Source organism: Callospermophilus lateralis, chromosome 11 (genome assembly GCF_048772815.1).
Source record: "Callospermophilus lateralis isolate mCalLat2 chromosome 11, mCalLat2.hap1, whole genome shotgun sequence".
NCBI classification, from domain to species: Eukaryota; Metazoa; Chordata; class Mammalia; order Rodentia; family Sciuridae; genus Callospermophilus; species Callospermophilus lateralis.
Window position 1 is genome coordinate 39,254,208 of NC_135315.1, and position 23,542 is coordinate 39,277,749.

General features: G+C 49.0%; 1 protein-coding gene across 1 annotated transcript; it reads right to left on the reverse strand.

The window, feature by feature from the left end:
- Positions 1-1,688: 1,688 nt before the first annotated feature.
- On the reverse strand, positions 1,689-13,109 carry Tmem98 (transmembrane protein 98). The gene is made up of 7 exons (XM_076870579.1): positions 13,029-13,109; positions 10,578-10,789; positions 9,087-9,218; positions 8,172-8,205; positions 5,848-5,963; positions 4,578-4,637; positions 1,689-2,541 (listed from the first exon to the last, which is right to left on the reverse strand). The coding sequence occupies exons 2-7, from the start codon at positions 10,706-10,708 to the stop codon at positions 2,334-2,336; spliced, it is 681 nt and encodes a 226-aa protein (XP_076726694.1). The 5' UTR covers positions 10,709-10,789; positions 13,029-13,109; the 3' UTR covers positions 1,689-2,333.
- Between the last annotated feature and the right edge of the window lie 10,433 nt (positions 13,110-23,542).

Consider the following 23,542-nt stretch of genomic DNA (forward strand, 5'->3'; position numbering starts at 1 on the left):
CTGGGTTCAATTCCCAACACCACAAAAAAAAAAAAAAAAAGACCAAGCCCATATTTAAACCTAATTTTGACTTCAAATAGCTTTCTCAAGCTGGGGATGTGGCTTAAGCGGTAGCGCGCTCACCTGGCATGCACGGGGCACTGGATTCAATCCTCAGCACCACATAAAAATAAAATAAAGATGTTGTGTCCACCGAAAACTAAAAAAATATTAAAAAATTCTCTCTCTCTCTCAAAAAAAATAATATCTTTCTCTCTTCACATTTTACTCCTTCCCCTGAATAATTTCTTCTTCATTAGAATTTGAATCTAATGATCTTACCCCAGGATAAGGAGGGGCTATGGGATGATCTACCACCACATTCTAGTGATCAAAGGACTTGGGATATGTCTGTCCCCTAGCAATCCACGCCTGGCAGAGACAGTCCTGGGATTCTCTGTGCTCACCATCCAGCCCTTCTCAGAAGAGGCAGCTGGTAACTGAGATGCAGACCCATAGCTGCCTCTCTTGATCAAGGCTCTGGGCCAGGTTAAAATGCAGGGGATATTTACAACTGTGACAGCCATTGCAACCTCAGCATGAATTGGTTTACAGTCCAGTGATGAAAGCAAGGTTTTTGTTGTTGTTTTGTTTTAATTTTATATATATATATATATATATATATATATATATATATATATATATATGTTGTAGATGGACACAATGCCTCTATTTTATTTATTTATTTTTATGTGGTACTCAGGATCAAACCCAGTGCCTCATACATAAGAGGCAAGCATTTTGCCACGGAGCTACAATCCCAGCCCAAAAGCAAGTTTTTAAAGGGAGGGAAAAAGACAAAAAATGGGACAGGGATGCCTATTTGTGGAGACCTTTGAAGAGAAAGGTCAGTGACGTTGTGAACATTTCCCATTCACAGCTTGCTAGCAGGACGGGAGTTAATGACGTGACCGTCCAACAGGGCTCCCCTCCAATCCATCCCAAAGCCCATGCGGGCTGAGCCCTAGCTTCCCTCTTCTGACTCTGTTTCCCCAGGTGGAGTTTGGTTAGAAGCTTGCTTATTTTCCAGGAGAGAATAAAGTGCACTCCTGCAAACAAACCCAATCTTGGATTTGAGAATGAGAGTTCCTGCTTCCCCAACATCAGTCTGAAGGATTTGCTGACTTGAGTTAGGACACAGAAAATGAAGTAGGAACCAATATGCAGCTTCAAACATGCTTAACGACATAGGATACGAACCCAGAAACTCTCCAAACCCGGCCCCTCTTCCAAGGGCAAGGTGGGTTCTGAGAATCGGGGAAGAAGCAGAGTACTTCCTCTGAGCAGAGTACTTTGCTCATGATAGAAATTAGGCCGTTTAGATCATGCCTGGAACGTGCGATTGTGATTCTAGGTCCCACTAAGGTCTTGAGTCATAAAAGTGCTCCTTATCTTTCAAAATTTGCAAGACACACAGATACTAGAAGAAAAGAGAACACGCCCTTCACAGATGTCACTGCTGGATGTTGAAATGACTCCATGGAGGCATCTCTGCTGGTGCCTGAGCTCTGAGCAGTCCTTAAATCTCTCATTTTGAGATATACACAAGAGGCATCCTCAGGACTCTTAGGCTGTCTCCCTCCACCCTCAGTTCTCACATACACCCCACCCCCACGCCACACAAGTGAGTTTGACTCAGTAACCACACATTTGAGGAAAACATATGTATAAATTTACTATTCGCTTAGTGGTAGCTAGGTAAAATCGCAGGCATAATGATAAAAAAGGAAATAATCAACTTTGCAGGGCTCAGCTTCAGACCCAAGCCTGTAAAGGAAAAGAGGGGCTCAGACGCCTCAGGGACCAGAAAGTAACACAAATAAACACATCAGGCCAGGGACAGAGTAGAAGGCTTACTCGGAGAGTGAACCTCTACCGAGCTCCAAATGATTGTCCTATTTTGAAAACGCAGTTCAGATTCGCCACGCCTTCTGATTGTCCAAGAGAAGCTGGAAATTCTGATTTTTATGTGAAACCTCTGGATTCTTAGAGGGTGGCTCCATTTTCTTGAAAACACTAAGTGAGCGAAATGGAGCTGACAGCCCACTCTGCTGTACAGGTGGCGGAAAGGCATGTCCCCTAACCCTGGTATGAGAATACCATTCTCCAGCCACCATCTGCCTGTTGCAACAGAGGCATCCACGATGGGGTGCTTCTGCTTCAGTCTATACACATGGCGGGACCCCCCCGAGACCTGGAGAACAACTAACTCTAGAGGGAAAAGTGAAAGGCTCAGCTAAGCCACCCAGGATAGCAGCAGATTGGCCCTCGTGACCACCTGCTTTCCTACAGGACTAAATGGCCGACTGTTCCTGTAGGAAGCCTTCCGGGCCTGGGAGGCTTTTATCTGGCTCAGAAGCCAGGGCAGCCTCTCGAAGGACTTCCAGATGCTCCTCAGCAGCTGACAGTGACTGGTCAATCCAATCCAGGCCTCCAGTCAGATGACAGGCATTTCTGGTCACCAGCACCAGATGACTGACAGACAGGAGCAAGGCAGTCGTCCTAGGAAAAACAAACCAACAGGATCAGGTTTCCTAAGAAATGAGAAAATTCACATAGAATCCCAAACAGACACACTCTAGACCAGTGTTCCCCGAGAGGCTGGTGGGTGTGGAACTGAATGGTTCCATGCTCAACAGATTTAGGTTAACAAGGTTAACGGGGAGCCTATCTCAGAGCCTTTGATGTACTAGATTATATCGTCCCTACAGTAAAGGGGAACAGTTAAACACCATGTCCCTGAATGCACCCTTTCTGTTCCCAAAACCTTAGGAAGTTAAGGAGAAGGACCAATGAGAGCAAGCCTGGGCTGGAAAGCCCAGATCCATATTATCTTGAAGGACTCCAGCTTTCTCTCATGCATGCTGGGAACGAGGGCGAGTTACTGTTATCTGTAGAATGCTACTTTCTTGCAGGTACACAAGGACAGTTGCTCCTTGGGATGCTGGTCACCCAAGCAAAGTAAGCAAGCTCATGCTGATGATGTCACTGCTTCTGCAGCCTAACAGATAAAGCCCCTCTGTCAATGGTGACTGGCACAGAAGTAAAGGCACTATGGAAAGGATATGTGTCACTCATCCAGCCAGCTGCCACTGGACAAAAGATTGTGAGGAGAGGGGGTGCCGCATGGCAAAGCACCATGAGGATCCTAGGTGCTATCTGTCAGCCTGCGCAACTGAACTCTTCTGGATGCAGTCTCTGAGCTCCTGTGAGCTCTCCCCAATAAACCACATCTCCCATGCTGTCTCTGGGCATTTTGTGGGGGGGCCTGTCTGCAACTTCCCCACTTCCCTGGCACTACTGGGCTGTGGACAAGACCCTGATAGAGATCCAGGGAAGACTGTGATATGTGTGTCTCACAGGCATTGCAGAGCATGGAAGCCACTCTCTGCAGCACACCTATGAACATCTCCCAGAAAAGCATTTCGTGAAACAGGCCAGATCTGGCCAACTGAGTGACCACATTTTCCAAGTGCCGCTCATCTAAAGACAGGATTTAAATACCCCAACCTTGAGCACCTCTTATTGATCACCAATCAGTAAGACTCAGTTCTCATTTACCCAAACGTTTTTTGTGTTTGTTTGTTTTTAAATATTTTTTAGTTGTTAATAGATCTTTTATTTATTTATATGCAATGCTGAGGATCAAACTCAGGGGCTCACACATGCCAGGCAAGCGCTCTACCACTGAGCCATGACTTGAGCCCTTTACCCAAACTCTTAAAAAATTATAATAATAATAACTAAAAATCAAATTGAGGAGTTTTTCTTTTTTGTGGTTTTTTTTTTCTTTTTTTTAGCATTGAAAGAGTCATTGTAAGACACCTTTTATATATTGAGTGTGCCTGCTGCATTTCGGAATGTGCTGAAGATTACTAATCCGTGGTCAAATCTAGGCTGCAGCAGGAACGAGGCAGAGAAAAGCTGAAGTATCATGGTGCCCTGTGTGCCCAGCAACCTCACACGAGTGTCCATGAAATATAAATCAAGAGTAAAGAATTCTTTAAAGGAGTCTACATCTGGTATAAGAGCATAGAATTTCATAAAGCTATGTTCCCTGTGTATACAGGGAAAGGTCAGGAAAGAAGGGTTTCTGGGTACCCAGTGGAAGGTGTGCACCCCTGCAGCTGACCTGTCACCTCTGCTCCCCAGCTCTGCTCAACCAGGCCCACAGGGCAGCACTCTCAGCTAGGTGTGTCTGCTTCTGGAGTCCAAAGATCAGAGGGAGCAGTAGGGGATGAAGGGAGGGAAGGCCGGGTGGAACGCAGCCCCGCCGGATGTGTAGTCATGAAAATTCCAAACCTAAGACTGGCTCTTTCTCCTGCGGGGTTTCTGGAAGATGACTGTATCTACCACCCAGCCAGCCTCCGCTCCACTTGGCTAACCATTTGAACAGAAGTGAATGTACCCCAACGTGGGTGCGGCCTTGGGAACCCAGCAGAATAGCCCTCCCTAAACAACCCAACCGGTCAACCTCTCAGAGCTGATACAGGTGAACCTCAGCGGGAAATGCCGAGCCAGCCCCCAACCCCTCTCACCGTGCATCCAGGAGCTTGGGGTCCAGCGGAGGGTACATGGACTTTACGACATCGTCCACTCTGAGGGGAGACAAAAGTCAAATATTTCACTTTATTTCCTTTTCTCCTTCTCCCCTGTCTGCTGCTATTCCAGGCCCACTCAGTGGTTCCTTCCCTCCTGCTTCTGCATTCTCCTATCTCCTGACACTGGGAGGAAGTAGAATTAGGGAGCACTCTACTTCCCAGATGGTCTGAGTTTGCAGTATTTTAACTTTCAGAGGCATTTATTACTTTTGTGTTTGGGGCAGAGTGTGGGAGATGTGGCTTCAGGCAATTACACAGAACACTAAAAAACAAAGTCACCAGTTTAATTTGAGTGCAAACGCTCCATTGCTTTTCTTTTACCACGTGGTTCAATCCATGGCTAAGTTTTTAAAATCAGGTTCTGATTTGTGGGGCACAAGGTTTTGCACCCTCTCCCAGCCACTGCCCCTAGCTTCTTACTGGGTTAATTTTGAGGATGGTAAAGGGCTGGTTCCTGGTGATTTACCAGAGGTCTCTTGGCAACACAGAAAGCAAGGTCCCTGGAACTCAGGGAATGGCCAACTGACAGAGTTGGGTCACTGCTGGGATGAGTCACGTCCACATACCAGCCACCAGATGGCGACACAAACTTAGTACAGCCCTTTGCTCTAAGAAAAGGACTTTTTTCTTTGCAAAAGAGAACCCAAAGGAGGGGGTGTAGTTGTTGACTGCAGTCTGCTGGTTGCCTCCCACGTGGGATTCTGCAGACTGCCTGGAATCTGGGAGGTCTGAATGCTGTGGTTCACCTCCCACCCCATCCTGGAGGTTGTTGGCTGGGCCGTGCATGGGGGCAGTGAGGTCCACTGTGGCAACAAGGAAGGGGTCCCCAGGGCAGACACAGGCTGGACACAGGGCATGGTCAGGAGGTCACTGGAGACAGAGGTGTGGGCACCATTGGGAAAGGCACTTGCTGGCTTCAGCAGCACCTGGGAGGGTGGAGTAGCAAGAAAAGGAGCCGGAGCAGCCACCACAGAGCTGCAGAACAGGCTGTGGAGACCCGTCTCATCACTGGGCTGCTGAAAAGGGCTGGCAGCCAGGCATGCTGGGGATGGCGATCGCAGGTGACCATCTTGACCTGGGAGTCCCTCTATCTAAGCCCTCCTGGCTGCCAGGTAATATTGGGATGCTTCTTATCAGAGCCCAACCCTGCGGTCTCCCTCGGCTTCTCTCATGAAGTACGGAGACTTCAAGGCCACCCATCTCTCACCTGGGGCTGATCCGCTTGGCCACCACGATGATGTCGCTGACACTGGCAGAAGTCTTCATCTTGGACCCAGAGCCCATCGTCATGGCAACGAGTTTTTCCGTCAGAGTGTGACAAATCTAATGTGGCAGGGAGGACAGAAGTGATGAGGAGCGGCTAGTCCCCTCCAAGGACTTCCGCCATCCCCACAAGACAAAATATGCCCCCCCCGGGGTGCCACCACACAGCTGAACCCCTCCCCTAGCGACGGAGTTTAAGTGAGCAGCTCACAGAGGGCAGAGGAGATGGGTGGTGGGGAACCTCAGAGCAAGGGGGTGCTTCAGCTCAGAGGAGTCTAAGCTGAAATAATCCCTCTAATAAAAATCATGTGCTCTGATTTCACCTTCTCACTTAGGGGGAAAAGCCTGCTTTCTCTGTCTATGCCTCCACCTCATGCTTTAGTCTTCCAAAAGAGGAATAGCTCCGGCGAAGCGCCCGCACCAACAGGGCTGGACAGAGGGCGATTGTTCCCTCTAAGCACATTCTCCAATAAGGGCGCAGAATTCAACAATTTTCGAGGGTGATGTATCATTTGCAGGTTTGTCGAGATGATGATGGAAGAAGCAGAGGAAAGGCAAATCCATGACACAAGGATGTTTTTATCATCCACCTTCAGTGCCAGCCACCCCCAAAGCTCAGTGCCCTCCCCGTCTCCCCCAGGTGAGGGCTGGATCGGCCTCTATCCCTGCAAAGAAGTTCCGTTGCCTGCCTTGGACTTGGGACTGGAAAATAAGGAGAAAAAGAAGCCCAAGGACCCAGTGGGAAAGGAGCCCAGTCCCCTCCCTCAAACTCCAGCCACAGGGATTCAAAGGCAGGTGACCAAGAAAAGGGACTTGAGATCCCAAGAGGAGGACTAGAAGCCCTTTCCTTTGATCTGGCGTCCTCCCTGGGTCCTCCAATATACCCAGTCTAATAAGGCTCCTTCCAGCTAATTCATCTCCCACCACAGGTGCCATTTATCCTCCTCCTCTGACAGGTGCGGGCTCGGGCACGAGCCAGGGCACGAGCTGGGACAAGGAAAATGTGATATGGCTTCACTGCTCCCGTCATTATACCTGGCTATCCGTATCTACAATTCTGTCTCTAGCTAAAGTCATATTTTATACACCCAAAGAGCTTCCTAGAATTACATAATAAGCCCAGGCTTTGAGGCAACCATTTCCTGCTAGGCTTTCTTTGTCCCAAAAGAGACAGCAAGAGATGTATCATTTGCATGAGGTGGGATAAAGGACTTCTTGATATCTTATATTGAAAGACACTGGAGAAAAGACAAAATGATCTCTTTTGAAATTTCAAATAATAACTAGGCAAAGAGACAAAGAGAGAGGGTTACTGAAGTGAAGGAACTCACATTTGTAATTGGCCAAATATTTGAGCATTATTATGATGATATTAGGTAGGATGGTATCAGACAAGAATTGGGGAGGAAAATGCTGGAACTATAAAATTTACCTAAAATGAAAAATTGGATACAATCTTCCAAAGGATTCAGACACTCAAAGGAAAAATTCAGGCTGAGATATAGCTTCGAGGTAGAGGGCTTCCCTTGCAAGAATGAGTCCTTGGGTTCCATTCCTGGCACCACAAGAACAAAAAGAAAGAAAAAAAAAATTCTTCCTACAGGTTGAAGAACTCACGGATTTTTTTCCCCCCTTTGTTCCAGGGATTGACCTCAGAGGTGATTAACCACTGAGCCACATCCCCAGCCCATTTTGAGACAGGGTTCCACTAAGTTGCTGAGGCTGGCTTTGAACTTGCAATCCTCCTGCCTCAGCCTCCTAGCCACTGGGATTACAGGTGTGCAATGATGCTCCTGGCATTATGTGGATTTTTAAACACTGACTGTCCATTTGACTGACTACTGTTACAGCCAAATTCAGTTAGTGAAGACTTTCTAATCACCGAAGTCCATATTCAGAATGGCACCGGCCGTATAGGCTGGAGCTCTCTGATAAGTGTGTGCTCAGAGAGAGGCCAGAACCTGCTTTCCCTCGGCAGCCGTGTGGACTCGGGTGCGTGACTTTCCCCTAGGCTGGTAAAAGCGTGGCTCCTGCCCACCTAGGCTGTCTTTCCCCCTGTGGGAAGAGGACCAGATGAAATAAAACCCATAAAGGGCCTTGAGAATCCTAAAGCAAAACAGACTGAACAAGCAAGAGTGGAAATGCCAAGTGCAGAGTAAAGGAAGGACCCTGGCAGAGGTTCAGGGCGCTTGCTGAGGTCCTTTCCAACTGTCTGTGCCTGGGGTGCACTGGGGACTCCCTGACGTCACAGGGAAATCGGAGTATTACCTTCAGGATGGCAATGCAGTGGGACATGAGACCCCTGGAAGGACAAGAAGAAGATGTCATTGCTTATGTAGAGAGCCCACCTCCCTTCCAGCTACCACCTCTGTCCCTCGCCCAGCACTGACCGGTGGGCACAGGGTTCACCACCTCAGAGCAGATGCATCAGTGCTAAAACAGACAAGCCCCTAGCCCTTCCCTTCCCTCCCACCCCCCGCCACCCCACCTGGTCCTCCCACTGGCTCTACAGACTGTCTATCAAGGCACGCTTTCCTAACTCTGCCCTCGGGTGGACTCTTCCCTCTGTCCAACAAGACCTTCCCCTTAGGCTTATCCTGGTGAGCTCCTTCCCATCCTTCTCTCCCAAGTCAAAAGGCTCCCCTCTGTGGCATCCTTCAGGAAAGCCACCTGGGCCTCCCCACTGCAGGCAAACCTAGACACTGCCTCCTCTGTGTGCCCACTGCACCACCCGCAGAGATGACCTTCAGTTTCTACGGTAGCGTATTCAGGACGGTAGCTAGCGTATTCAGGACGGTTCCATCTCCCTGCTATTTGAATCCCTGCAGGACCAACCCCGGGGCCCTACACATAATGCCCCATGACCACGTGCCCAGGGAAGGGATGACCAAAGGGATAAAGGAAAGAAACCTCAGAGACGCCTGCTGGATAGAAAGTGCCCGAGGGATACTGGGGACCAACGCTTCTTCCCTGGAGGCTGACTGTCAAATTCGTGGCACCCCAATATAACCCGAGCACCTGGGGGTGACTTATAACAATCTCTGCCACACATCTGAGAGCCTGAGGGTTCAGGTCTACCAAACGGGAGGAGAGAGCAAGGACAGATGCCCTATTCTGATTTCTCCCGACGTCAAGGGCAGGGCAAGGGTAGCCAGTGACAGAAGCAAAGGTCCCGGGCCTTACGAAGCATCTTCAATCCAGTCTTCATTCTCCAGAATGGCCTCGATGTGGGGGTTGGTGATGACGACGTCATCCAGCTCTAACTCTGAGGGCTCCGACTGGGTCTCCATGGCTCCGATGAGGTCCACGATGGGCCTGGAAGGGAAGGCCCCGTTACGGTCGTGGCCATGAGGTGAGCAGTTGGCTCCACCACACACTCCCTACCATTGTCATCTGGCCAGCCTCACAGAGGTCTGAAAAGTAGTGAGTCCACCCCATTACGGACTAGAAACTCTAAACTTGTGAGCCAAAATAACCCTTTTTCTCTTTATAAGTTAAATAGCTCAGTTATTTTCTTATAGTGATGGGAAACTGACTAATACACCCACATACCCACCCAAAGGATAAAGGGGATAACTTAGAGCAGCATCCTGTGATCCTAAATCCAAACCCAACCCTAAAGGAAACACAGCTGAGCATAGAGCATCTGGCTAAATGATGAGTTAGGGAGTCAGGCCAGGGACACCAAAAATACAAGTGGACAGAAGGAGATGAGCTACTGAGAAAAAGAATAGAGCTATAATTCTATGATTATAAAAATGTTTTAGGGCTAGTCCTTCAGGACAAAATAGTATCCTTTCATTGCTCATTATCCCTTCAAGTCCATATGTCACAGACAGGCCAGAGTCCCTATTACCCAAGCCCACCTGCACCCCCTACTATGTCTGCAGAATCATTCTTAGGGACTTCCTTGCCCCCCACCAAACTCCACTCTCTCCAAGTTAGTTATCCTGGAGAAGTGAAGAGAAGGAGAGACACCTCCTCCTTTATAACGGGATCTTGAAAACCCAAGCCACCACAGCATTCTTTGCAACAGCAGACCTTTCCTAGGCCATGAAAATGGGCACTTAAAAATTATTTAACCACTGAACAGAGAAGCTGATAGAATTAAAGATAAAGGTGGAACAGAAACTAAGGGTTAGTTGCCGCGGTCCCTTAAGGACCTATCAATTAAAACATCCCTAAACTGAAAGTTGGATCTTCCTTACAAAAATCCATTTTACGCAAAATGTATCACGATGAAATCCAAAATGCAAAGAGAGAAACAGGCCTGGGCTGGGATTTAACACTTGGAAGCATCTGTTACTTAGCTGTGTGGCTGAGTGTGGGCATGTGATCTTTGTTCCCAGGGGTCTGGTTGGAGAGGGATTTGATTTGTCCCACTGCTGAGATGACCAGCTTTGTACAGATGGTTCTGCCTTTATGCTAGGTGAACATGTTCAGTGACTTTTTCAATGGCTCAGTGAACAGAGAAAGATGTGGCTCAGGATGCTGAGGGCTTAAGGAATATTCTTAAGCTCTGAGGTCTTTATTGGGCAGGACAGCATGTAGGTACCATTTCAGAGAGCAAACACTGAGCCAGAGTAGCCCAGCACCAAGCTATTTCTATTCCTCTCTTCTTCCTTCGGGGAAGCCCACCTCTCCTCCTCCACCTCCCTCCCGTGACCCACTCACTTGGAATCATACCGCTGCAGCAGATCTCGGGGCCGGCAGTAACGCTGCCTGCACACCACCACCAAGGCTGCAAAGGAAGCCAGAAAGATGGTAGCCAGCACCCCTATGGCAACAATCACCACCGTCTCCATGCTTCCCGGTAGCTCCCGACTCAGTCCCGCTCACATCTCCACACAGGCTAATGCCTGAGAGAACGCCAGGTCAGAGCAGACCTAGTGAAGAAACCAGAAAGAGAAGAGGGCTGCTGAGTCTCACCTGTCGGAAGTGGCAAATGGGAAGGAGGTAGAGTAAGGTTCCTCCAACCCATCTGCACAGATCTGAGGGATTAAAGAAACCCAAAGTGCATTATGTGACATGCCCAGATTTACCTTTCCCTTCATTAAGAGTTTGCCTCCTGAGTGAACCAAGAAGGGTTGTTTGTTTTGGTAGTGAGGACTGATCCCAGGGCCACTGAACTACATCCCTAGTTGGTTTTAATTTTTATTTTGAAACAGGGTCTCACTGAGTTGCTGAGGCTGGCTTCCAAACTTGTGATCCTCCTGCCTTGACCTCCCAAGTTGCTGGGATTACAGGCATGCACCGCTGTGCCTACTAGCTAGGATGGGTTTTTAAACCTGAGACAAAAGGAAACAATTAGCCATTAATTTTTCATATATATTTTTAAAAATGTGCATGAGAAAGCAGGGGGGAGGTGAGGGGTGTTTACTGAGGATCTCCTCTGTGCCAGGCACTTTGTGCGTTAACTCATCTAACAACGCTATGAGCTAGACATTGGTGTTCCTATTTTATAATTGGGGAAACTGAGGTTCAGGGAATTTGTCCAGATTTACATAGTCAGAAAGTAGAAAGGGAAGTGGACTTCCTCTTTCTCAGGAGGAAAGACTGTAGAAACTCTGAAAAGGGTTCTGATCATCATTTTCAGAGCTGGAAACTTACAAATGGTTTCAAAGCATCCACTGCCTATTGCCTGTTTTCCCTCAGGAGGCTCTTTCACCTCTACAGTTATGCATGGCTTAGCAAGAGGGATGAGTTCTGAGATTCTTGTCATTGTGCAAACACCACAGCTATGATATGATCTTACAGAACCACCTTTGTGCATAGGAATTCATCATTTAGTGAAATGTCGTAAAAAGGGCATGGTTGTCTTTTTATCTCCTAGGTCAAAGGAACAAGGGCATCTCATGGAAGTACCCATTTCATGTATCCATCTGCAAAAAGGGGTGCTCTGACATGGGGGGGGTCTCTGTGACCCCAGGATGCCGCATTTCTTCTATCTGCACTTGTCTGTGCATTATGTCTTAGAGGATCCAAATGCTCTTGGTTGACATTCAGTAAGCATATACTGATCATCTATAATGCACCAAGCTCTGGACTGGAATTCTGAAGATTGGAGATTAAAACAGAGAGAGTGAGGCCAGTCTTAAGGGGCTGATGGGAAAGGTGAGAAAGTTAGAAAAACCATTTCAACTCCATGTGCCTGGGCTAGGGGCAGAAGCACCTAGAAAAGAGAGTAACTGCATATGCAGAACATTGTTTGGGAAAGCCTTCTTCACAGGGACAAGTGATGCTTGAGCTGGATTTTGAAGGATGTGTAGGAGTTGGCGGGGGAACAAGGTGGGACCTTAGCTGGCCTAAAGTGCGAAGGAGGCCTTCTCCACCACCGCTGTTCTCTCAGAGATGTCTCTTCCATCTCTTTTTCTCTGGTTGTGGGAGGAAGGGGTACATCTCAGCGTCTGCGCGGCTTTTCCAGATATATGGTTCTGTGTAGTGTCCACCCCACGGCCATGAGCTCTTCTTCCCCCGTCCCCCCATCTCCGTCTTTATCACTGCGCGTCTGTTTTCCTCTCCACCCACTCTTTTCCCTTCAGCCTCTCCCCTGATCAGGGTTTCTTTCCTGTTCTCGCCCCTGCCCCCCCAGGCCTCCCAGAGCTTCTGGGTTTCCTCTCTTTCTGTGTGTCGGGAGTTTGTTCCTCCGAGTGTGTCTGAGTTCCTGGGCTGTCCCTGCCTTTCTCTGATTGGTTTGTGCGGGCATTTCTTTGTGCGCTTTCCTTTCTCGGTGTATTCTCGATTTCTTGCAAGTTTCCCGCCAGCCCCGCTTCCCCCTCTTCGAGGTCTAAGCCCAGGAGGTTAAGCAGCCCCAAGACCCTCTCTTTCCCCTGCCGGGCCACCCCACCCCCACCCCAGCTCCCACTCCAACACCCCAGAGTTGGGACCCCGACGGGCATGGAGCGCGCGGCGCGGGGGTCGGACCGCAATCGAGCGCGCAGTTCCAACTTTCTGGCCCAACTTGTGCGCCCCGCGGGACAGGGACAAAGAGGCGGCGCCCCTCCCCCCGGCCGCAGCTGCCCGCGCCCCCGCCGCGCCCCCCGGACCCTCCCCACCCGGTGGGCTCCTCACGGGACCCTCCAGCTGCCGGTCCCCGAGGGAGCCCCGGCACGAGCGCTCACCCACCTGCGGCTGCGGCTCCCCGCGCGCCCGGTGCCTCCCGCGCCCCGCCGATGGCGAAGTCCGGGCGCCGGCCCGGGACGGCCCTGCAGCGGGGCATGCCGGGAAGCCGCGGGCGGCGGAGGGACCCAGATGCCCTCCCCCCGGCCGCGCATCCAAATCCCCCGCTGCCAGGCGCCGCCGTCCCCGCCAGGCCCCCAGGCGGCCCGGGGGTTGGGGTGGCGGGATCGGGGCAGCTGGGAGGCAGACACTAGAGATCCCACGAAGGTTCCTCGTGCCCCCGAGGAGGCCGGGCCGGGGGCAGATGGAGGGAGGGTCCCTGACTCCCGCGCCCACCCGGTCCTGGCTGGCCATCCAGTGGAGGTTGGGGAGCACCCACCGTTTCCACAGTGCGACTGGTCACTGATTGAGGCTTTTTACTGTCTGCTGCAAACTGATTGAACCACTCACTCACTAGCTGTGGGCAACTTATTTTTCTATGCTTTGGTTAGTTCCTTTGCTTGTAAGTGTCTGAGTTGGTATCGGGGTCAATGACACAAAGCGCTCGGTGCATTGAAGAGTGCCTGGTCCAGAGGAGATAATGAATCAGTAGCCTGATACAGGCAGGTCAGGGACAAGAAGACCTTCCCCAAGCCAGGACTCCAGCGGGCAATCCTGTCCCTGATCCCACAGTACTCCACCTTACTGCAATGGGGGACCACTTCCTTCCTAGGGACACAGCTCTGTTCTGGCTAACAGTCATCCCTTGGCCATCCTTCAGGCCTAAAGATGTTGACCCCAGGTGGTACAAGTTGTGCTTGGAAGGTTGGAGCCCCCCAGAGGCCCTGGAAGCCTGGTGAGTGCTGTTTTCCCAGGAATTCCCAGAGTCCAGGGTGCCAGAGGCATGACCTAGGAGAAAAATGGGCTCCAGATGGCAGTATCCCTGACCTTTCTCAGGACAAGGCAGAGCCAGAGTAGGCTGACTAAAAGCATGGGCAGGTTCCTAGTGTTCAGGTCTTAGGTCACCAGTGACAAGTACCAAGAATGCAGATTAGTTCCCAGGCAGCTTCTTGCAGCATCTGCAAATCTGTAGCCTCCAGGCCACACCCAGCCCTTGAAAGTATTTCTTTGACTCATGTTTTTTAAAATTCAAATTCATTGCCAACATTTTTGAAAATCAAGAATTCCACTTAGAATTCTAGGTTTTCAGCTTCTCTGAAAAATTTATCAAGTCTCCCAAAACACATTCTGCCGGCTGTAGGAGAAGAGCTATTGCTGTCCCAGGCTTGCTCTCTGGTCCCTGGCCGTCCTCACTGCCCAAACAACATAAGCACATTCATTCACACCCTATTTGCCTGGTCCTGTGGACAGCTGGGTTTCCCCATCACTGGTACTCAGGAAAGAGAAGGCTGAAGGGTTTTCATGAGAAAACTGCTGAGCCTGACTTCTGTGTAGGGAAAATGGATTTACTGTAAAACAGCAAACATTGGAAAGAGTGACTGGGGACAGTCAGCGTCTCCATTTTTAGGAGATTCTTAAGCTGTTTCTAGTTGTCTTGGGTGGTTAGACATTCGATGGTGTTAAGGGATGAAGCCAAACCACAAGATCTTTCGTGGCCTCTTCCATGTCTGGGGCTCCAACACTGTACAAGTGATGTAAAAGGAAGCTTTAGCCCCGAGGAGTTTATAACACAAATAGAAACGATGTGTACGACTAAAAAACAAATTATATAAACAAGTGAATAATAGCTCAGTTGCTGCCTGGAGCTGACAGCATTCATGCCCCAACAAAACAACCCGCTGCCCAGCTGCCAGCAGAACAGGGTTGCAGAAAGGTTGTGCCAGGTGCCCTTTCCTAACCAACTGTCTCCCATGTTCTAGCAACTCCCACCACCCCAGTCCCCTTGAAACCTCTCTGGATTAATTGGAGATCTTGTGAGATACTCAGTTTTCTTATTTGTAAACAACAGGAACTATTGCCCACATGAACAGGGACTTATGGACAGAGCATGGGGTGCCCACAGAATCATCAGGAAATGGAAGACACAGGTTAGGAAGTGGGGCTGAGTATCGCTGCCCTAAAATGACCCTCTTTCCAACATTATCCTTCAACTCCAGATTCTGAGTACTGGATAGGACCCGACCTTTCCTGCCCCCACAGTGGGAGGTGAGGTACAGGCACTGTCCTGCCAGAAAATATAGCTAAAGGCAAGGTAGTTACCCCCAAATAGGTAAGAGGGATAGTTTCCAGATTGCTCCCCAAAATTCAAACACACTACTTATGGTCTCTTATTACCAAGTCTAAACATCAGACAGAGACACTAGGGTCCCCAAATCCAGAGCCGAACCTGGTGATTAGGGGGAAGCCAGAAGATTGGAAATGGTGCAGATCATGAGAAGAGGGAAGAGGCTGGACTCCTGGATGGTGGGTACAAGCTCCTGCTTCACCCAGGAAAGCAGTGGACATTTATGGGCACCTACTGTGTATGTGTTAGACATTGATTAGGCATCTGATGCACCTCATGTCTTTTGATCCTCTCACCAACCTTGAGAAGTCAGTATGATTATGTTTATAAGGGACAAAAGAGCCTCCAGGGTAAGGCAACTTGCCAGCTATCCAGAGTAGGACAGGGAGTGGAACTCAACACCCCCTGGCCCAGACCACCAAGCCAGGAACCTGATAGCTCTTCCAACAACCTGGGTATTGGAACAGAGCAGGTTGTCAGCTGCAACAGATAGAGCCAGACTCTCCTCAACACACTCCATCCTTACAAATGCACTTACTCTGGTCCTGGGTAGGAGCTAGGTACTGTTTTTCCTGCAGTAAATCTACTTTACTAGGCCCACCTCGACATACTTTTGCTTTGTTTTTTCTTCTGGTAGCAGCTGCATCATCGTGTCAAGGTCACGAGTAGCTCCTGGGTGATTCTTTTGGCAGCACCTCGTGCTGTGCTTTTTACTAATAATAAGCGGTGCCAGCATTGCTTGGCTGTCTGGATACCCATGCTCATGCACTCAGAGAAGCTGAGTATCAAGGCAGAGGTGGAAAAGGAGTGGCACAGACAGGTGTCAATCACCTGCCTTCCCCTCCACCCCCAGCTCATGTCTCTGGGCAGCAGCTCCTTCCTTCTACTCAGATAGCACTAGTCTGGCCCAACAAACCCCATCCTGTCTCAATGCTAAAAGCTTCTGGCATTGTCTATAATCCACACTAAACCCTCAGCAAAACAGCCTCCTTTACCCTACCAGAGGGGTGAAGAAGAACAGAAGCCTGAGTCAGAAAAAGCTGCAAATTGAGGCCTTTCCCCCCTGCTTGCTAGCTGTGTGATCTAAGATTAGTCCCTCGGTTTCTGTTCTCATCTGTAGAATGGGATAATAGCAAAGCCTATGGCCTGCAGGAGTTTTGAGGATGAAATGAGACAGCATGTCGAATGTTGGTCACATAGAAAGTGGAATGGGGTTTGCCAGTGCCCGGGGAGGGGAATGAGGAGTTACCATTGAATGAGTGCCAAGTTTCAGTTTAGGATGATTCAAGAAAGTGCTGCCAGTGAATTGTATACTTACAAGTGGTTTAAATGGTAAAGGATGTTTTGCATATTCTTTCACAGTTAAAAAGAAGTGCTCTTTATAGGATGACATAGGAAAAAAAAATGGGACCTCCTCGGTGTTTCTCAAACATGCCAAGCTCAGCCCATGTCAGGGCTCGGCTGTGCCCTCTGCCTGGAATCCTGACTCTGTCATTCCCATGACTCCCTCCCTCCCTTTGCCCAGATGTCTTCTCATGTCACCTCCACCAAGGAGCCCTCTGTAGCACCTCCCGTCCTTCATGCATCCCAGACCTGGGCACTTATGTCTACCTGACATTGCCCTGATGCACCTGTTCATTGTTTGTCTTCTTTCAGAATCTGAAGTCCTCAAGGGCAAGGATTTACTGTCTTGTTCTCTGCTGACCTCCAGTATCTGGAACAGTCTCTGGCACTTAGCACGTGCTCAGTAAGCACTTGTGCAAGGAATGAAAATAAAGCTGAGCCATCTGCACTTGGCTTTCTACCGTGGAGATGTGGAGACGGAGATAGGAACTCTAGACCCTCGCCCAGCCCTGGTAGCCTGCTGAGTGTGGCAGGAGAGGAAAGCCCTGGGAAACTCTCAGAGAGGGGGAGGCACCAGCATAGGAAAGAGAAGGAAGGCTGACCTGAATTAAAGGATCCTGATTGTAAATCCCTGATTTGACTCTGAGTCCATGCTTGTTTGAAGTGCTGCTCGGGGCCCTTTTATGGACTAGTGAATGGTTTTCCAAGGAAAGTGACGCCAGCTAGGGAAGGGTTTGTGTACCCAGATCAGGGCTTCTCTGAGCTGTGGGTGTGGACAGAACCCTTGCAGGAGCGGAAAGCCAGCAAACACTCAGGACTGCTAGGGCTTCCTGGAGCAAGGGGCAGGAGCAGGAAGCAGGGAGAAAGTGAGGGTTGGGAGCTAGCTGCAGGCCTGAGCCAGGATCCCCAGGGGCATACAGGCTGAGTTTGCATTTCCTCTCAGTTAAGGCAGCTGAACCAAAGCACAGAGACCCTCAACAGGGATTTCCCCAGGGGACATTAGGGCATGTGCACCCAGGCCATAGGGGACATGGCAAAGACATCTAAAATCTTCAAGAGACTTTTCCAAAAGCACTCTATAGAGATTGTACAACCTTCCTTTCCATTTTAGTATTTTACCACATGCCTCTTTGGAGCAAATGAAAAAATCTCTCTTGCTCTAAATATTTAGGAAGTGATGGGTAGATATACATAAGGGGAAACAGCACCTCACATTTTATTTAATGTAGCTGAAGTTGGTTTAAGAATGGGTTTAATGCTCTAAATAAAATCATTTGCATTTCTGGCTTTAAATGTGATCCAAAAGCATCTCTTCCCTTTAATGTTTCAGCATCATCATATTCATTTATGATCACTGCCATTTTTCAAACTTTATATATGTCAAGTACTGTGCTGGACACGCTACCTAGACTACATAATTATTACAATAATTTCTTCTAATTGATCATTCTATTGTTAATAATAGATTATCCTCCCTGACCCAGAAGTTATATACATTTCTACAGCTAGTAAGTGATAATCTGGGATTCAAACTAGAATTATCTGTCTGAACAGCTGCGCTATGTACCAGGTACGGTGGCACATACCTGTAATCCCAACAACTCAGGAGGCTGGGGCAGGAGGATCAAAAGTTTGAGGCCAGCCCCAGCAACTTAGCAAGAAGACCATGTCTCAAAATTAAAAAAAAAAATAGAAAGGGCTTTGGATGGAGCTCAGTGGTAAAATGCCCCTGGCTTCAATCCTCAGTGCCCGAAAAAAGTGGGGGGCAGAGGGAGCTGTGCTATATGGTGTCACCAAGTGTCTACTTCAATGCTTGATCCATAGTTTATGTCCCAAATAACTAGCTTTGGATGACCTGAATTAATGCATTTTCAAGATAACATTCACTGAGTGTCTACTCTATTCCAGATGCTTCTTAGATGGTACCCTGTTTAATCATCTTAACAGCTCTGAGAAGGAGGGATTACCGCACTTCACCCAGGGGGACACTAAGTACCCAGGAGGGTCAAGGACCTACCAGAGGTGCCACAGCTAGTCACTGGCAGAGCTGGGATGTGAAGCCAAGTTTGTGGGACTCCAAGTCCTGCATGCTTCTTTTTCAACTACCTCCCGACCTGCTCTCTTAGTTTTTGAAAGGACATCAGCTATGGCCTTCCCTCTAGTAGATCGCGTTGCTATGAAGTTATTTCTTTCTCCTTAAAGTTTATGAAATATGCTTTGGTGTAAATATCATGCTTTAAACATTAAATAATCATGCCAGAACCATAAAAGTTGTTGAGATTAAAAAAAAAAAAGAGGGGGTGGGGGTGCTGCAAAAAAGGGCAAGCTGTTCTATTATGGTCCTCTTTGTATTGCCCTTGGGCAGAACAGCCTCACACTAAGAGGCACCTGGTTCTTTGGCCCAGAAGTTCAGCCAGCTATGACAAGTGACAGGAACCTGTGATGGGGAGAAAGCTGTGATTCTCTCTGGACTAAGCTGTTGCGTTCCCGTTGCCAAAAAACACTCAGGGTCACTCCAGGGGAACTGGGCTGCACGAAATAACCACACAAGAGGCAGAGATACCTTTCTGTTTGGGGGTCCTGTGATGGCTTCTCTGACCTTAAGGGTCCTCAGAGAGAGAGAGAGAGAGAGAGAGAGAGAGAGAGAGAGAGCATGCACTGACCCCTTTTATTGAGGAGAAGCCATTCAAATGAGGCAAGGGATCAGGTCTCAGGGGGCTGAGCCTAGCTTCCTGATGTCTGCTGTCAGCAGGTTGACTGACTTCTAGGAAGGCCACACCCAAGGGCAGAGCAAGAGAAGGGGACATACAAAGGGCGTTTCCATGGAACATTCTATCCTATCCCAAACAGGGCAGAGGGTAATATCACTAAGGAACAGGTGAGCACAGCTCGACCCATGGAGCTGCAGGAAGGCGCCCTACGCATGAAGATACATTTGTTACATTTTTACTACTCTCAAGATTGGGGCTACCCTCTACAGCCACTTGAAGGTGGCCAGATCACTGGAAGTGACCGACAGTGCCTCAAACCAATCAGGAGAGGAAAATGCTGGTCACACGACATGGCGGCCTCCCACACTAAGCCAGATCCTAGTACGTGGGTCAAGCAGAGCCAGGGACAATAGGACCTTCTTTGATCACAAAGGACAGTCAACTCTTGGGAGGTGGTGGAGAGGAGGGCAATTTCCCAGGACCACTGTGGGCTAGAAGATGTTGGTGTCACTACCTGGTATTTGTCTGAACCTGGGCAGGGTTTTGCAGGATCTGTCCCAGGAGAGCAGGGAACTGGCTGAGAAGTGCAGGTCTGAGCTCTGGAGCTAACAGCCTTCGGGGTCTAGGTGGTCCCCTTCTCCCAACTCACTCTATCGCTTTAGAATGCCCAGGGCCAGTGGGACCGAATGCTGAGGGACAGCTGCGGGGAGAAGGAGAAGCTTGAACACCCCCCAAGTGGAACAGGGCAACCCACCTCCTGGTTTCATGACCTACGGCCAAGAAGCTGCACTCCCAGCAGTGGCCACTGGGTGTCACCCCTGCTTCTTAGGCAAGTGCTCTGTTCTGTTCCCTAATGACAAAGAATGGTGCAGAGAGAGAATTTTCTTTTTGGAGGCGCAGCATACAGGCCTTCTGTACCTCCCATGAGTTCCTGGAAGATCCCTCTCCCCTCACGCCTGGGCCTTCCTGGCTGGCCTGGATTGCACGGTTGATCACAGAGTTTCTCCCCTGCTCTTCTTTCTGTCCCAAACTCTGCCTTCTCCAGTCAGCACCGCAGCTTGGGATCAGGGAAACTCACACAGAGTGGCACCGCTTTCCATTTCTGATCAAAAACCTAAAACAGACTCACATTCGGGGTCAGCTACCTATCCAGAGGTGTCCAGGGCTCACTCTCCAACTCCTTTATACAACGACTTCGTATCCAATCCTCAGGCCTCCATGCCCCAACCTCACTTTCATTAGTTTTCATTCAAAACAGAAAAGAGAAATAGGTCCTCACTTCTTCTCATTACCAAACTCCCAACTGACCAACGCCTGTGTCCATCTTCTTCTCTTCCACTTCTGCCCTGGGTTCCTAGTGGTCCTGGGTCCTTAAGCTCTCTCAACTTTCCTCTGGACGAGGCATCTCCCTCTATCCTGGAGAATTCCCATTAACAGACAACTAAGCTCTCATTTTAAAAATTTCTCTTTATTCCAAGTGACTCTCTGCAGACCAGCCGGTGTCTGGTTTTTTGTTTTGTTTTGTTTTAACCACTGAGCCACATCCCCAGCCCCTTTTTAATTTTATTTAGGGACAGAGTCTCGCTGAATTGCTTAGGGCCTCGCTAAGTTGCTGAGCTGGCTTTGAACTCAGGATCCTCCTGCCTCAGCCTCCTGAGCTGCTGGGATTACAGGGGTGCGCCACCGTCTGTTCTCTTTCAGTACTACATTTCTCCTTTTGCTTCAATACCATCAAAACCTGTCTCCATTAAGTACCTCCTATTGTCAGATCTGGCTGATACCCACCTTGCTCCACAGGGGTGACTTCTTAAGGTCACCTTAATCTCCTTATCACCAGATGCGATGGGCATAAATATTTTATTTTAACTTTGTCCCCCTCGCCCCCCCCCCCCGCACATGCACCACGACTGCGCACAATGTGCTTCCCTCTTGTCTTCCACAACACCCTCTTCCTGTCTTAGATTTCTCTGCCTCCATTTCCTTTGCTGGTTCCTCCATTATCTGCATCTAAGCATGAGGCCCGTGTTTCTCTTTCCCTCGTTTCCTCATTTTCCTAGGTAATCTTACCCATGACTGCTGATCCCTCTCACCTTTTTATGCTGTTGCCTCACGGATTTGTATCTTTAATCCAGTCCTATTTGACATCTCACTTGCATCTTCCATGGGTATTTCAACATGAGCATGTCCAGAGGGGGGTTTTCCATTTCTCTTCCCCACCCCCAACGCCCGTCCTCCACTAAGCTGCTCCATCTCTGTGAGGGCACCGGTGTCATTCCATGTGGCACAGGCTCCACACCTAGGGATCAGTATTCTTTCCTTCACTTCCTCATATCTATTTCATGGCAAGTCTGATGGTCTCCATCTCCAAAACTCTTTTCAAATCTCTCACTTCTCTCCCTCCTCACTGCTATCCCACGCCTATCATCACTCTGCCAAATGGACTCCAAACATTTATAACTGATCTTCCCTTTTCTACCATGTCTTCAATCTTACCCCCAACCTCCTCATACTTGAGATTGAACCCAGGGACACTTAACTGCTGAACTATAGACCCAGCCTATCTATCTATCTATCTATCTATCTATCTATCTATCTATCTGAAGATAGTCTCGCTGCACTGCCAAAGCTGGCCTCCAACTTGAAATCCTCCTAACTCAGTCTCTCTTCAATCTGTTTTTGACCCAGCAGCAACAATAGTCTTAAAACCAAAGTCCATGATGGAAATATTCTGTATCCTAGTCTGGGTGTATATGTTAAAAACTCGTGGTGTGCTTAAGATCTGAACACTTTCCCGTGGGTTACGCCTCAACTAAATACAAAGCAAAATCAAAATACCTAAGTAAGATGCGAGTTTCCAAGTTGAAACTCACTAGCAGCTTCTCTCTGCACTCAGAGTAAAAACCCACTGCTGCAGAATCTGGCCCTGGCCTTTTGCTCCAATTTCATCCCCTATCGTACTTCCCTCTTGCTTGCTACAGCCCAGCTGCCCTGCCTTTCTTTTAGTTTCTCCAACATGCCAACAGCTATCTTGCTGGCCCCAGGGCATTTGCTCGGACTATTCCCTTAGCCCAGAACCCTTCCCATTCTTAGCATCATCTCCCTCATCTTACCTAGGTAGGCTTGTCCAGACCTCCCACATCTAAAGCCTTTCACCCGTTTAATCTCTCTGCTCTTAACTCATGGGATTATCCCACCATCATAATTGGAACTGTTTCCAATCTCAGGTTCTTGGAACCAGAGTTAAACAGACATTGGACCCAGAAAGAAATGAAGCACAGGCAAGGCTTGATGAAGGGCTTCTGCCTGGGCCAGAAAGGAGACAATTCTTGCTGGGGGGCAGGAATCCCAGGCTAACTTCAGCAAGGGACAAAGGGGTACAGCTTTTGTGGCATGTACAGGCTAGGCAGGAACATGGTCTCTGGATGTCACATGTGGAGGTGGGACTGAGCCAAGCCTCTGCTCTTCTTTATCATGTCATGCTATGTGTTGCATGTCTCATGATTGTTGTGACTCTCCACCTGGGGGTGTGCTTTCACTATGCTAATAAGGTAAAGGTAGCTGTGGGTTACTTCAGTGACTACAGATGCGTTTGCCCGTTGCTACTTTGCCTTTATCACCTGGGAAAGTCATGGGAGTCCCTGATCAGCTCATACTTTTGACAAATACTTTGTTGCATGCATACTCTTATGGGTAAGTGCTACATAGATAGTCAATGCCAGGAGTCATAAATTCAAAGAGCAAACAGATCCCATTCACTCTCCTTTTGAATTCCTACAAATCATCATAGAGATGCTTAAGAAGGTCACCTTCCCTATAGGAGTCTAAACAATGACTTTCTAAATATCCGCAATAGCCCAGCACAGTGGTGCATGCCTGCAATCCCAGGGGCTCTGGAGGCTAAAGCAGGAGGAGCACCAGTTCAAGGTCAGCCTCAGCAACTTAGCCAGGCCCTAAGCAACTTAGAAAGACTGTGTCTCTAAATAAAAACTAAAAAGGGCAGAGGATGAGGCTCAGTGGTAAAGCACCCCTGGGTTCAACCCTTGATACCAAGAAAAAAAATAAACACAAGCAATCTCTCCACACAAGTGTGGGGAAAAAGAGAACACTGTGGCCAAAGAAAATGCTTGAGGGGGACTGGGAGGGTACCGGGAGAAAGTCGGAGCTGACAGCAATCCTCACTATGCCACACTGCAAGCCTGGGCAATGCTACCCCCTTGCCAACTACCCCCTCCCTCCCTGAT